We start from the raw sequence: 14,300 nt of genomic DNA on the forward strand, positions 1-14,300 counted from the left end.
TTTTTTTCCACTGCTTTGCAAAGGAAAAGCGTTCAGGGTAAGCCTGAACAGCCTAGTGTTTAATTCTCAGCTTTTAAGTAATTTAAGTCATTTTAGCTTTCCAATTTGAGCAATGACGACGCAGGAATTCTGTCGGTTGGGCTTGTTCCCCTCTTTAAACTACACTGCTGATCTGAGCTGAAATGAACTGTAGCCCCCTGACATGGATTAATCGTCTGTACTACGGACAAAGCTGAGAACGCTGATCCTGCTTCCTTTGTGAGCTGAGACAGATGTACCCAAAGATAAAGGTTTCAGCGGCTGGTGAATTCTTGCAATACCAAACTAGCCGATACGAAATCGGCATATTTCATATACGTTAGCTATGACACCTGCCTTGTGGTAAATTCCTGCTAAATCAACGAGTTAGGCCGCAAAAAAATTCTTGAAGACAGTTATGCGATTTCATCGGCCAAAGCTCCTGTTCTGGCATAACAAGGTGCGAGACAGAAGGCCAGAGAGACACCAAGGCAGGTGTCTCCTTGGGTGTTGCCGACGCCTGCTCTCCCCGTTAATTTATAAAGGAGTAAGTATCCTTTTTGGCCTCAGTGAAAACTGAACATTTCCAAAGAGGTACAGTATCTGTCCCTATATCTGTGTGTCTGAACTTATGATGACCAAAATCATTCATTCTATGACAAAATGACTGCTTCCCAAAACTGTAAGCTTTCTTAAGAGTGTAATATGATACAGCTCATTTATTGCTAGTCAATTCAAATAGTTAAACAAATATTTTGAGAAAATATAAAACAGTGATGGGCAAGACTGTTTTTTACCATTAAACAGTATTTAGCATTGCTGTTTTACGGTGCTGGGATCCTGGGTTCAGTGCCTGGGGTGCTATTTTAATGGAGTATGTAAGTTCTTCCCAGGTTTGTGTGGGTTTCCTCGGGGTGTCCCAGTCTCATCCCAAGTCAAAAAACATACTGATAGGTTAATTGGGTTCTGGGAAGAAAACTGGCCCTGGTATGAATGCATGCAGTGAATGGGTCATGTGTGCCCTATGGTGGACTGGGGTATGCTGTCTTATTTCTTTTCTTGCCAGGATAGGCTCCAGCTCCTCCTAGATCCTGTAATGGATAAGGTGGTTCGAAAACAACTAAATGGATAAAACAGTGATAGGGAATTCAGGTGGTGTAAACAACGCGGAGCCAATTTTCTGGCTCTAAAACATCTAAATTCCTTGGTATCTAAAACGAATTCTTTCATGCAAATAATTGCCATATTCTAGCAAATCTTATCAGTGACAACAGATTATGTGGGGGAGCAGTGAGCAGGCCATGTGCTCTTCCTCTAATTAATGACAAGGTGGGATGGTTTTACTACGTGAGACAGCTCTGCCTCCAAGTACGACATTGCCCCTTGTCCCTATTCTTGCATTAATTCCACAAAGAACAATAGAATGCGACTGAGAAGCAGTGACTGAAATCATTGAAACTCTAGTGGTGAAGGCACCTCAAAGTATCTCGAAGTAGTCACTCTACAAAAATGGATAAATACAAAGGAATCTGACAGCAAGGTTACTCACAGTGACAGCAAACCATAAGGAAGAGTGTTCCTAATCTCAGGGAGACACACTTACTGCCAGTGCTACAGACACAGTGACAAGTGCTGCCACTCCAAAGTTTTCTCCGAACATGTTACACAAGTATTTGCTCTGTGGGGACAGGCACTGGGACAGCTGTTATTTCTGTACCAGCAGAGGCAAATACATGGTCAAGTCAAACGAACAGTCATCTGGCAGCCATGTGTGGCGGTATAGTGTGACATTTGTTGACACTGTTGAAACATGTGAACTAAAAACAGCACAAGTACTATCTTAAAATAACATTTTAAAAATGTGGAATTCTATGGTGTTTAAAATGCGCACCACAGGGGTGTCCGATCCTAATCCCGGACGGCCAGTGTGTCTGCTGGTTTTCAGTCCAGCACAGCTCTTAACACGCTAAAAAGAGAAGAAAAAAAACACAACGTTTCAGCTGTGGAGCCTTCTTCTTCTTCACACCTGAAGAAGGCCCCACAGCCGAAACGCTGTGTTTCTTTTCTTCTCTTTTCAGTATGGAATAAACCTCTACTTGTTCCTTTGCAGCCTACGCATGCTGACGCAGCTGCCTACTTGAATTACTTGAACTCTTCAGGTGCTGCTGTTTTCAAGAGCCCTAGAAAACCTGCAGACAGACCAGCCCTCCAGGACCAGGACTGGACACCCCTGCAGTCGATCCTGCTCAGAAGCACTGCCCTGTGTAAATATTTCAGTCTGCAGCCACGCTTCGTTTGCCTCTAGCTGAAATACCAGATGTACAGGTGGCAGAGTTTCAGCTGGAGCTGAAGAATGTCACGCTGCTCAGGCAGTCTAACACTGCTGAGGGTCAGGGCTCCAGTCTGCAGGTCCAAAGAGCAACTGGCTAGACAGGAAAAAACATAAACAACCCTTGATTTCCTTTTCTTGCAACTTTAATTCGATATATTTCCCAATTATATTGCTACAAACATTTCTGGTTGGAAGCAAAGTTGCCTCAGACTAAATATGCATATTTCACTACAATAAATCAACATGAAAACTGAGACATGCTGCTCTAACACCTGAGGTATGAGTGCAGGAACTGCTCATTTTTAAAGAGAAGCCATGGAGTGTCTGGTATATGTCCCCTGGGCTCCCCATCCAGGCAGCAATCTTTCAAAAATTAAATTTCTAGTGGCAGAAATGTATACAGTTTATGTACAATATCATACTCCATGCGACACTTGACCACAGGCTTTGGTTAGTCGAAGAAGAACCAGGGACGTGGATTCGTGTGGTGAGGAGCTCTGAAGACGGCCAAAAAAAAAAAAAAAACAACTGCTAGTAATCAAGGGAGTGAAAAATCTCTATAGGTTTCAGATCCAACAAAGACATACACCTTGTCAGGGAACTCTTTTAACACCCCTGATCAGTCTAAATCCTGTTAAACAGGCGCTTGATTGTGCAGGTTGCTGCAGGCAAGTGCTTACAAAGAAACAGGATTACAGCAGCTGTAGGTAGGACACGTTCTTTTCTAAAATGCAACAGGCTGAGCCCCTTCCGATCTTTCAGTCTTTGCAAACTCAGTTTCGTATTCAGCGTCTGTTTGATGCAGCGCCTATCAGCTGGCTGTCAATCAGGCAGAAAAAGGATGCAGCACCCCGCTGGAAGCTAGTAACAGTAGCAACATGTGTCGTCTGTGCAGGGTCTTTCAGAGCACAAGACTGATATAAAAAGCTGGTGCAAGCAGCGCGCAAAATAATGGCGGGGGAAAACAGTTAAACTGCTTAAAAGCATCATTTCAGTCTCGGGCCAATCTGCTCCTTTTCATTTTTACTTCATCCACACATTTCATTTTTGAAACCCACATTCCTGTCTCTCTTACAAAAGGCAAACTGACTGGTGTGGTTTGTAAGGCTGTCCAGAACAAAATAAGAGCAGTGGAGCCTGGAATCTACTGCATAAATTCTCAAAATTACAGAGGGCTGAGTTCATTTCCAACCGTCTGCTGCTACACCCGGCTAACGGAGCTGTATCTCCCAATCTAATGCCGCACGCAAGAGTTTCCCTCACGCTGTCTGCCTCCTAATCCTCATTCTCTATTGATGTAATTAGACTTAATGAAGATTCACAGATCACGTCAAACCTTAATCCCTTACCTAATCTCCATCATTGGAGAGCACACTCCTGTATCCTTTAAGCGCTATGGAAACAGGCCGCGGAGCTTGAGCAAGGTAGCTCCTAAAGCATGAAGGACCGGTGTTCTGTTTATAAAAAGGCCGAGCTCTTTAGCACTAAGATAGCATCTCATTCCGGTGGCAAACAGCTACAGCTAAGCTTTTACTGATGATTTTTCCAGTCAATAATACCCTGTCAAATAAAAGGAGCAGAAACAGCAGGCCGCTGCGGAATATTCCTTTCAGTGGCAGGCGGCAGAACTGTGTCCAGCAGTCCCAGGCACCAATACCTTCACGTCCTTTTCTGCAATCTGGCAAAAATTTAGGGATATACCACTTGCATCTTTTTGTTCAGAACCATGCTAACTGTTGGCTTGTAATGTTTTTAAACTATATCCAAAATATCTGTTGAGCAACTACAATTAAATGAGAAGTCACCAAGACATACACCGCTAGTTAAAACTTATATTTTGAGTTTGCTTTTAAAAAGGGTAGCGATGTGTACACTTCTTCACATGGGTGGACTCCTAACTTTGTCTTGTTTTATAAAGCACAAGGATAAAATACATTTTTCATTTTTGAGCGTTTGCACTTGCCCACATTGAGGGAATGTTCAAATTTTGGGGGGAAAACAACTGAAAACGCCTCAAGCTCGATAACTTATATTGAACATCAGGGCGAAGGACGATTGAATCACGCTTCATTAGGATGAAGCAATTACATATGCAATGGAGCCAGTGCATTAGGAGTTTAAAAACTGAGAAATACATTAGTTCTAAACGAATGGAGCTCAGATGTTCTCCATTGCTCATCAAGACAGACTGGAGATGGAGGTACTCACTATAAAGAGCGATAAGACAGAAGGAATTTTTTTCTAAACTGTCCAAATTGAATCAATACTAAGCTCTCAAACAAGCTTGCATGGAACAGAAGCTGCACACAGCTAGTGCTGTTTAAAAAGAATCTACGACCACAGGACTGCAGGCTACTAAAGCTCATTGATCAGGCTGCAAGACATTTAGTGCACCAGTGGTAATGAAATCATATTGAATGCCAAGAAGAAAAATGTTGCTGAACTACACCTGCAAATGACAGGGGAATGAAGGCAGATAGAGACGGAGGATGTCGAAAAAGACACTGTTCTTCTGATGTACCAATAGACTCAGAAAACAGCATCAAACAAAAGCACACCACTACAAGTTCCAATCCAAAATTCCATATCATATATCTACTCTGTGTCGTCTCTTCGAATATGTTTATCGTAAGTGGTGAGCAAATATCATACTTCAGCTGTTAAGAGTCACTTAGTGGTAAAGATTTACAATGTAGTATTGTTACAAATTCATACTGAATGTGAATATAAGGCTGAAAGAATCTCGTTACAGGACCCACAGGTACACTAGGTCTGGCTTCACAAGCCTGATATGTACAGCAAGTGAATGTATCCTGTCTATTTAAGGTAAAGAGCTGATTATGCAAAGGAGACATTCATTTTAAAGGAGGGGACAACAAAAAGGGCTGAAAGAATCAGAACAAATAAAATCGATGTCCTTGAAAATGAAACCAACGAAAAAATAAAGAAAAAGAAGGGAGATCTTCACCTTATTTCCTCTGTGTGAAACCGCATGGTGAAAAAAAAAGTAAAACTTGAATTTGCTTATTAACTGCACAGAAAATACATCCCTTTGATGTGAATATTATTTTTTTTTCTTTTCCCCTTTTCCATTTTGAAAAACATTCGGGCTGCATTTATCTTAAGAAAGAACAACTGCTTCATTATGCGCTTGTCAGCTTATCTGCACCAGGCCTCCAGACTAACAGTGAAAATGACGCCTACTCCTTTGGAACCAGCAGCTCCAGTCGGTGCCCACAAAGACAATGCCAACTTGGCAGACAGATTTTAATATTTGCTCAAACCCAGGGGCACAGCTGCAAGGCTTCCAAAGCAATAAAGCGCAGGATTAGACTCTATTGTTCCTCAACAAAGGTAGCTGCACCAATGTGTATAGCACGGGGCTGAAAACTTTTCCCCCTCCAATCTTGGTCAAGCGCAATTTGGTTAATGGAGATCAACGGCCCCCTTTTTTTTTTCCTCTGGGAGGCGAACACACCTACTGTAGCGGTGCAAACTTCCCCAGCACAATGCAATCACACCCTGGCAATGGCAGAGGCAGACTGATCAATGGGACTGCGAGCAGCAGAGTGTGACAGAGCTTACAAGGGAGGGGGCTGTGGGAATCAGGCAAGCGCAGAGCCCGGCACTAATACATTCCGCGGCTTTTGATGTGGCAGGGAACGCTGCTCTGGCAGGGGGGGGAAGCTGTTCCAAAGCCTCTCATCTGTCTGCGTCCCTCCCCACAGCGCTCCCCCACAGTCAGGTTAACACACAGATCACCCGCCTTTGGCAGCCCTTGGCAGCCCTCAGCTGAGGCTGTGCTGCACTCCAAGCTCTCTCATCGTCCGCTAGCCTCCCAGACTGGCACAGAGAAGGGATGAGCTGTGCTCCTCGTGAAAGGCCGCGGCGTGAAAAATGAAGTGCTGGATTCAATTAAACTCAGCGGAATTTTTTACGTGCTCCCAGCTGAAGAGTGAATTTTGCCCCCGTTTCACAAGCTGTAAGGCTTGATTTTTTGCCTTCTTCCTTCTACTACTAATTCGTGTCCAGCAGACACGAGCGAGGGTATATTAATTTCAAAGACCCGGCTGACGTAAATGAAAGTTTTACACAGACAAAAGAGAATTTGTTTAAACCTGCTAATTGGCTTTATTTTTCTGGATCAACTGCGACCAAAACGAAGATTCAATAATATGTGATTTCAACAGGCAATGCAGCTAATTTTAAGATGGTTGTTTTTAACCGCGAAATAAATTCCACGTGGCTTTTATACAGTCCCAACGTCAGCATCTGACATTGCAACATCACCTCTCGTGATGGTGCATAGCACAGTGGTCCTATTGAAATAACACGGCTGCTTCTAGGCTTAGTCTTGTTCCTGCTTCCCACAGCACAGTGGATCGGCGCAACACCGCTAGGCAGATCAAACGACACTGACAGTGTTAAGGAGCAATATGAAACAGAAGCCACTCCCACAGCCTTCTACAACAGGGACTGCGTGTAGGAGAGGTTCCGCTGTCACCGGGGACTGATGTACTGCTCCTGGATAGAGCTTACGCCTGCCATGCCACACATCAACAAGCTGAATATCGGAGAAGGGCAAGGGGCTTTCCATCAGAGACTAGAGCCTTTATTGTCCCAAGGCAACTGCTTTTGTAAGTCGCTGCTAAATGCATGTGCCCTTATTCATGGATACAGCAGAGACCTCTGAAAGCACCACTCACCTTCTGTGATTCTAGGTTTCTAAGGCCTAACAAATATGTAAGTATTTTGTTATGTTTACAAGGGAGTCTCTAACGATCATCATGTGGGATAAATGTGAAAACAGACTATTACCATAACAGGAAAATGAAATACTATTTGGATACAGTGTTTAAAAGATTCACTTCAAATTGTGCCCTTTACAAAGACACTTTAATATATATAGTATATATTCTCACATAAATGTGCAGACACACATACACACAATCCAGGCATCATTTTTCATGTGCACTTAGCTATCAAATGCCTTTTCCTCAATTGTGACAACTTTAGGAGAAAAATGGGGAGTGTTTCTGTTTTTTTCATACATTGCCCTTCACACACTGAGAAACCTAAAGGATGAAGAAACTCAGAGAGGAAAAGCAATGTCTTTCCTGGGCCTTTTCCACACAGGCCTCCAGAGAGAGAGAAGTGGGCAGCAGACAGTGTTAAGCTGCTATACTGGCAAATCCATTCTAAGCTAAGGTCAATTCACACACATCTTCCTTTTCTCAGACCACAGACGTGAAGTTCTCCCAGTGGAATGCTGAGCAACACACAACATTCAGGACAAGAAAAAAAAGCACGAAGAAAAGAAAAACACAAGGGGCCCAAAAGGTATTTCGTTTTCTCTCTCAGAGTTCCAACCACTGGGACTGGAGTTACAATACACTTGTTTCTCTCTGTGTGAGTAATAAAATATTTAGTATGTTTTCCACTATACAAAAAAGATGAGAATAAATACGTTTTATATAAACCCGGTCCTTTTGAAGATAACATAAGTGTAGATTGAAAGAGGAGCTGTAACCACATATTCCACCAAAATAAAATGTCCAAATCCTACTGAATTTAAAATACAGTCATGCGTGGAACTAGACTTGCTTTGAAGAAGAATCTGCTTCAGTTCGGGTGCAATTACGTCATTAAGACCCTTGATGTCCATAAGGTAAGACACATAGCTCCTCTTCTCTTAAAGATGGATAACTTTGACAGCTTGGCACAACCATGGTCCCACCTACTTGTGAGGGCATACAGGGAAAAATTCGGCCCATGGCAAAGCACACAATAGGAGCGATGAAAGCAGAGGTATATTCTAGAAGTCTGGCAACACTTGGCTTCTTAGGCAGAATTTACTTGTTTAATTGTGGTCTCCTGAACTTGTCCGTCAAAAGCATTCGATACAGACCAGGATCTCTATTAAAAGATTCTCCACAGCTTTCCTGGAAAGGCATTATTGCCAAAAAAAAAAGAAGTGCTAAAATCAGTAGTGACAGAAACAACCCAGATCAACCCACAGTGAATATGCAACTGTACTGTAATAAGCACCAGATGTGCAAAACTGGCCCGAAACACTACAGTTTTTGCAACCCAAAACATTGAGGCAGTACACAGACAACTGAGCTTTACATGCCTTTCTGAAACAGCTTGCTCCTAGCGCACACAGGAACACGCTTTTAAACTATACTGGCTTTTTTTCAGACATGTTCGTGATCAAGCTATCCACCTGTAGGTAAACACAACTTTTCAAATGAACACAAACAAGCTCGTAAATACAATCTTTCAGCAACATGGCCCATGTCTTGGAAGTCCAGCCCCAGTACAAAGGGCTCAGATCTGATCGCCAGTGTGGGGCCTCTTTCCCATTACCTAACAAGATGTAGGAATTCTTTACTCCGCACACTTAGAGCTGATCTCATCTGTGTGGCTGCACTCTGACACTCCCGCTAACTGAAGGCATTTACAGCGGCGGGATGCTTTCTCAAGGCACGCCACCATCCTCGAGGACTGAGCCCTGCTCCCCAAGGCGGGCTGTGGGCTTTGATCCCAGGGTTCGAGTGTACTTACATGCCAAATCTCCAGGCTACGTGATCGTCTGTAATCCAGCTGGAAAGAAAGAAGAATTCTTTTACTATACTGGGAATTAGGGCACAGCTGAAGCTATTAATACACCAGAGTGACGGCCCTCTTGTCAAAAAGTAGGGCTCCTCGGAGTCATGCCTTCTCTCAGAGGAGGGGAGGGTGAGCAGGCTGGCTGTACTTAGCCTCATCGAGATTTTCTGGTGTAAGCATAAAATTTTTCGACCATAATTTATAAAAACAGGTGACTGATGCACCGTGAATGTGGTGAGGCAAGGAGGTGAGCTACTTTATTTGCTCATTGTGCACTATCACACAGCACATAAACTGTCAAAGAAATCCAGAGAAACGTGTGGCTGCCAAAGGGCCCCTGGTAAAGCTTAAAGTTAGCTGTATAAACCACATGTAAAATCAACAACCATCCTTAGATAGATTTTCCCTTATTAATGCATTTGCTTCGGTCAAATTTTTAGCGCATCTACAGGCCCACAACCCTGCTCGGAACATAGTATTAACTGCACACCTGTTAGTACTGTGGTGATCAATCCAACCTGAAAGCAATAGCTCAGGAAGTCAAGACTTGTACAGACAGATCTAGGAGCCTATGACCTGTGGTATAGGCAGCACAGGCAGTGGTGTTCCTCAAGAACTTTGTTTTCATTCCTACTGTGGATGTTCAAGGCTGGGACAAACAGGAACCCGCTGCTGTAAGAGATCTTGTCACAAGAACCTCCGAAACAATCCAAACAGTGTGGTGAGATGGAAATGAAAAACCACTGAGGTACACTCTGTAGCACAAGTTTAGCTCGGGCCTCTTGAAGATCCTAGATCTATTCTACTAAGCCTTTCCTTCCTGTTATCTGAATTTGTTTGCCCAGGAACTCAGGAAGATTCAAAAACTACCTTAAACCATTTGGCCATAAGCAGTCATATATAGCACTGATTTTCGATATTCACCTACAAGCAATTAATGGAGAAGTTTAAAAATGTCTTGTGGGTTACAGCACCCTAACCCTAACCCTAAAATGCTTTCTGCCCTACTATTTTCCCATAGCACTTAAAATTAATCTCTGGGGACTTCTTTAGGGTTCCAATGGTAAAGGCGCAGGTTGAGCTGAATGATCTGGCTGTCACGGGTTCGAGCCCAAGCCATGGCACTGTGGCTGTGACTGGGTCGCCACACCAACTGGCTGAGTGCTGCTGAGGGCAGAGTGGGAAAAGGCGTGGAAACATAAGAGACTGGGAACAGGAAGCACGTCTTTCCCCAAAGGGTTGTGGGAGTATGGAACAAACTACCCAGCCATGTTGTTAAAGATGGACAATTAATAAAGATCAATTAACTGATAGCTAATAAACAGGCCAGATGGGTCTAGTTTTAACTGTTCTTATTTTCTTAAGGTTAATGTGAAGACTTAAATGGTTTGGTTGTTCAGGGGCAAAATTTACAGCACGTGATCCCGGGAAACAGGTTGGTGATATTCAAGTTCCAGTTTTAAACAGAAGCAGCTTCTAAGGGTTTGTATGAAACCTCTAACTTGATTAAATATAGAGAGTGGAAGCTAAGGTATTTCTTTTGGCCCTGAGGTCCAGCAGATTCGCCTGCAGCAGCTACCACACGTGTGCACTGCAGAACGATGACCTACGTGGAAAAAAAGAAGGTGAAGACAGGAAACTCAGATTGAGCTGCAATCAATCACCCTCATTAGAAATAGCTGAGAAAGAAGAGTTTCCTGTTAGGAGAGATGCCATGTTTTCCAGACATCTGTCTTTCATCCACACATCACGTCTTCATGGGTTTATGAGGCCTAAACAATATGTAAGGGGGAACAACAGAATCAGAAATCTGGACAGCCTGCATGGAATAACCAGAATTTCTTCAGGTGTGTGACATGATGCCAGCATACCAGGATTAAATCAAACAGACAGCTCTAACAAACCAATAGAAATAACAGACGAAACTTTGGCAGAGCTAGGCCTTTTTATCTGAAGGGCTGATCTTTCACACTGCAGTGTGGAGAATGCAACATCTGCTTGCTTCCCTCTCCATGGATGTGGATTTGGAAACTCACCTGTCTAACCTATCCCAATATCATAAAGGAGGAAAAAGCATAATGGTAGAACTAATACAATTCAAGCAAGGAAGTGCATTTATTTCTGTTACGGAGACGCAAACTTAAATGTCACAAGGGAAAACGTGTCCATCTGTTTAAGTCTTTGTCTACCTGTTCAAAAATGAACTAAATCGTTTCATATGCTTGCTGAGCACTAAAGTCGTCAAAAATAGTATGTGAGAAAGGAGAGGGTCATTTTCTACAGATAACAATATATGATCAGTAGTGACAAATGCAATGCTGAGTATTGCTGATGGCAATGTGGGTAAAAATGAAATCATTTCATTTGCCTATCAACAAAATCTCTGTCTTCAGTATGTGCAGCACCCATGGATCTAACTACCTGCACTTTTCTAAGGCTGTGAAAAAGCCCCAACGCTGAAGATCAAATTTACAAGACAGAGAAGTGTCCCCTTATTTCAGTGTCCTGCTGGATTTCCCCCATCATCTGATGAATGGAATCTCTGGATGACATTGTGACAGACAGCCTAAGAGTATAAGGTTGCTCTTAGCATGGGAAGTACAGCATATAAACTGCACAAAAAAGCATGTAAACTGCACAAAAATAAGATGTAGTAATATCGTGGGATGGGTGTAGCACTTCAGGACCTCTGCAGCAGCGAGTAGCTCTGCAACCAGAACGGAGGCTGTGCAGAGACACAGCTCAGCGCACACACCTCACGATCCGCCGGCTTAGGCTGCTGCTCCGAAAGGCACCTCGGAGACAGAGACACCATAATTTCAGCCCAATGTGACTTAGACAGAGTAGGCTGCGGAGTGGCGTGTACATCCCAGCAGCAGGACAGATTTGGTTCACGGCTTCAAAGCGTACTGTTCCAGCACTGCCCGTCGTTTGTCAAGGGAAGTCCTTGAGGCCTCGAGCAAAGGGACAGCTAGCGTTGATTGCCTATATTTCATAGGACTTGCCAGGGGCACGTGGTGAGCAGAGAAACGGAACAACTGGCACCCTATCAATTCTAGGCAGTGGCACGACAGTGGCAGTACCAGGGCACCTCAGTCTGGCAGCAACTAGTAATTTCCTGCTGGCTACATCCCCGTCCAGCTGCACTGCGTTATACTGCTCCATATGACTGCGTTTATGATCCCCGCAATCTCTCTCTCCGGCTTCCGTTACTCAAATAGTGAGCGTCAATTATTTTACTCTCTTTCCACCTGGGGTTCGAGGAGAATTCCAGAGGTCTGATTGTTGTCTAGACGAGAACAGGCCAGCTGGGTCAGAGGGGCAACGCTGGACACCATCTTTCATTCGCGAGGAAGCCAAGACAACAGCAGCAAATGGCACGAGGACAAAAAGGCAGAAGGAAAGCGTAGAGGAAGTAGGGTACAGTCACACAATTTATTTAAAAACAACTTAAATAGAACACAAATCTGTGCAACAGCAGCGGCATTCCAAAGGGCCTTTAGCTGCTATCAGCAGAGTAACCACTGGTCAGGCCGTCTTATGTGGAAATGAAAGAAGTGCCCTGCAGTGGAAATATTCGATAATCGCAATTACAGCAGGCAACAGCATGTGAGATGTGATGAGACGTCAACTGTCAGTAAGAGCTGAGAGAAGACTGTCGAAAGCTTCTTTTTTTTACCATACTCTCCTGCTGCGAGGCCTCGTTCAGCGGGCATTTCTGTAATGAACCTCACCCTATTGTTCTGTTTACTGGCTTGAAAACAGAACCCTTCCAAATCATAAAGTCAAATCGTTCCGTTCCTGAGTGGGAACGCCGTTGTCTGGGGGACTGAGAGAGTGATGGTGACAAAGGACCCACATTGTCTCACAGCTGGTCTGGCAGCTTTCATCAGGATCTGCGCTACTTCTGTCAGGCCTGTGCGGGAGTGACAGAAACAGGCAGGTAAACACCCTGTACAGATACGGCGCTGCTTGCGTCTCCTGCTTAAGCGAGCCCAACGGGCAGCGAGGCAGGCTGGGCCACGGGCTGGGAGTAATCTGCTCTCCATCACCGGAAAGCAGCTTTCACCCTCAATGCATCCCTGCTACTGCGCCAGAAGCTCCCCTTTTATCGCATCCTGCAAATACGTTTGGCCAAAGGAATTAGCATGATATTAAAATCCATGATTAGATACTTACCACCAAGCGCCAGCTGGGCCATAGTACCCTCCGAAAAGGGGAAGACTCGACATCAAGCAGGGCACCCCCCAGGCAGCGAGATGGTACTTTCTGGAACAAAAAAAAAGAGAAAAGAATCAGTATAAAAAGGATGAGGCGATTAACTGCGAATGCATTTATGAGACAATATGACACGGGCTCCATAAACGCTGCACCTAGTGCTTTTTATCGTTAAATTACTGACAGGAAATATCCTCGTTAGTGGAGGCAGTGGCTGAAGTACTCTTGCAACTGCGCACAAGCCTGATTCTGCTTGAAATACCTTTTCAGTCTTCACAGATTGTCAGATTGATTTTCCAGCCATCTTTTTATGTGCAAAAGATGTACATCCAGAGCGTCTCCTTGTGATATCCCGAAGCATCATTTTGTTTGGAATTAAATAATGTCCCAGGGAAAAAAAGCATATTCAATATGCCAGTTATCCAAAAAGGCTACTGCATATATGCGCACAACAAATTCTGCTGAAAACTACCCATTCAGATATGCTGCAACAATGAAAATGAAGCGATATTCTTTAAGGGACAGATCCCTTTTATTAGAAGGCAATCAGGCTGGTTTTTGATTCAGTGAGAAAAGCGGCCAAGCTCCGCTCTTGAATTAAAGAGAGCAGGCACGTTCCGACTCAGGAGCTAGTGTCAGGAAATGAAGGTCCACATCACACCCCATCATTACTCAGACAGGCCGACAGGCACAGAGAGAGAATGAGCCAGAGCTCTGCTATAGTCTTGTCTTTCATGCAGCACGGATTTGCCTTCGCTCTTTTGAAGGCATTAGAGCATGAGCCGAAACATCCCAGGAGAAATTATTTTCAGCCCTGAAGGCAAGAAAGCGTCTCGGATTCTGCCTGCCACTGCTCATCCTGGAGCGTGCCAGCGCTGCCTCTCGCAGTCGCAGTTCCTCCTCACAGGTAACGGGCCCTTCCCTCTCCGTCCTTGTCCGCCCTACAACAATGCGGGCGGCGGGCGACTTTCAACTTGAGAAAAGACACACACACACAAAAAAAACAGCCCCCCACACGCACATGTGCCATTCAACGAAGGCAATCCGCTTTGAACTCTGGAACACTTTTTCCTGTTTTTCCCATGTACTTTGCGCAGCGGAAAGGGTGAGCAAGATTACA

General features: G+C 44.2%; 1 protein-coding gene across 3 annotated transcripts in view; it reads right to left on the bottom strand.

Annotated features, from left to right (window-relative positions):
• LOC148675953 (uncharacterized) overlaps positions 1-14,300 on the bottom strand; it is a 149,542-nt gene that overhangs the window by 58,884 nt on the left and 76,358 nt on the right. For all 3 annotated transcript variants that reach the window (XM_088598864.1, XM_088598878.1, XM_088598871.1), the window contains 2 exons: positions 13,142-13,231; positions 8,918-8,956 (listed from right to left, as the gene is read on the bottom strand). In XM_088598864.1, coding sequence (XP_088454990.1) covers positions 8,918-8,956; positions 13,142-13,231 — 129 coding nt within the window. The remainder of the gene's footprint in view (positions 1-8,917; positions 8,957-13,141; positions 13,232-14,300) is intronic.

Source organism: Lepisosteus platostomus, chromosome 2 (assembly GCF_059453375.1).
Source record: "Lepisosteus platostomus isolate fLepPlt1 chromosome 2, fLepPlt1.hap1, whole genome shotgun sequence".
NCBI lineage: Eukaryota > Metazoa > Chordata > Actinopteri > Semionotiformes > Lepisosteidae > Lepisosteus > Lepisosteus platostomus.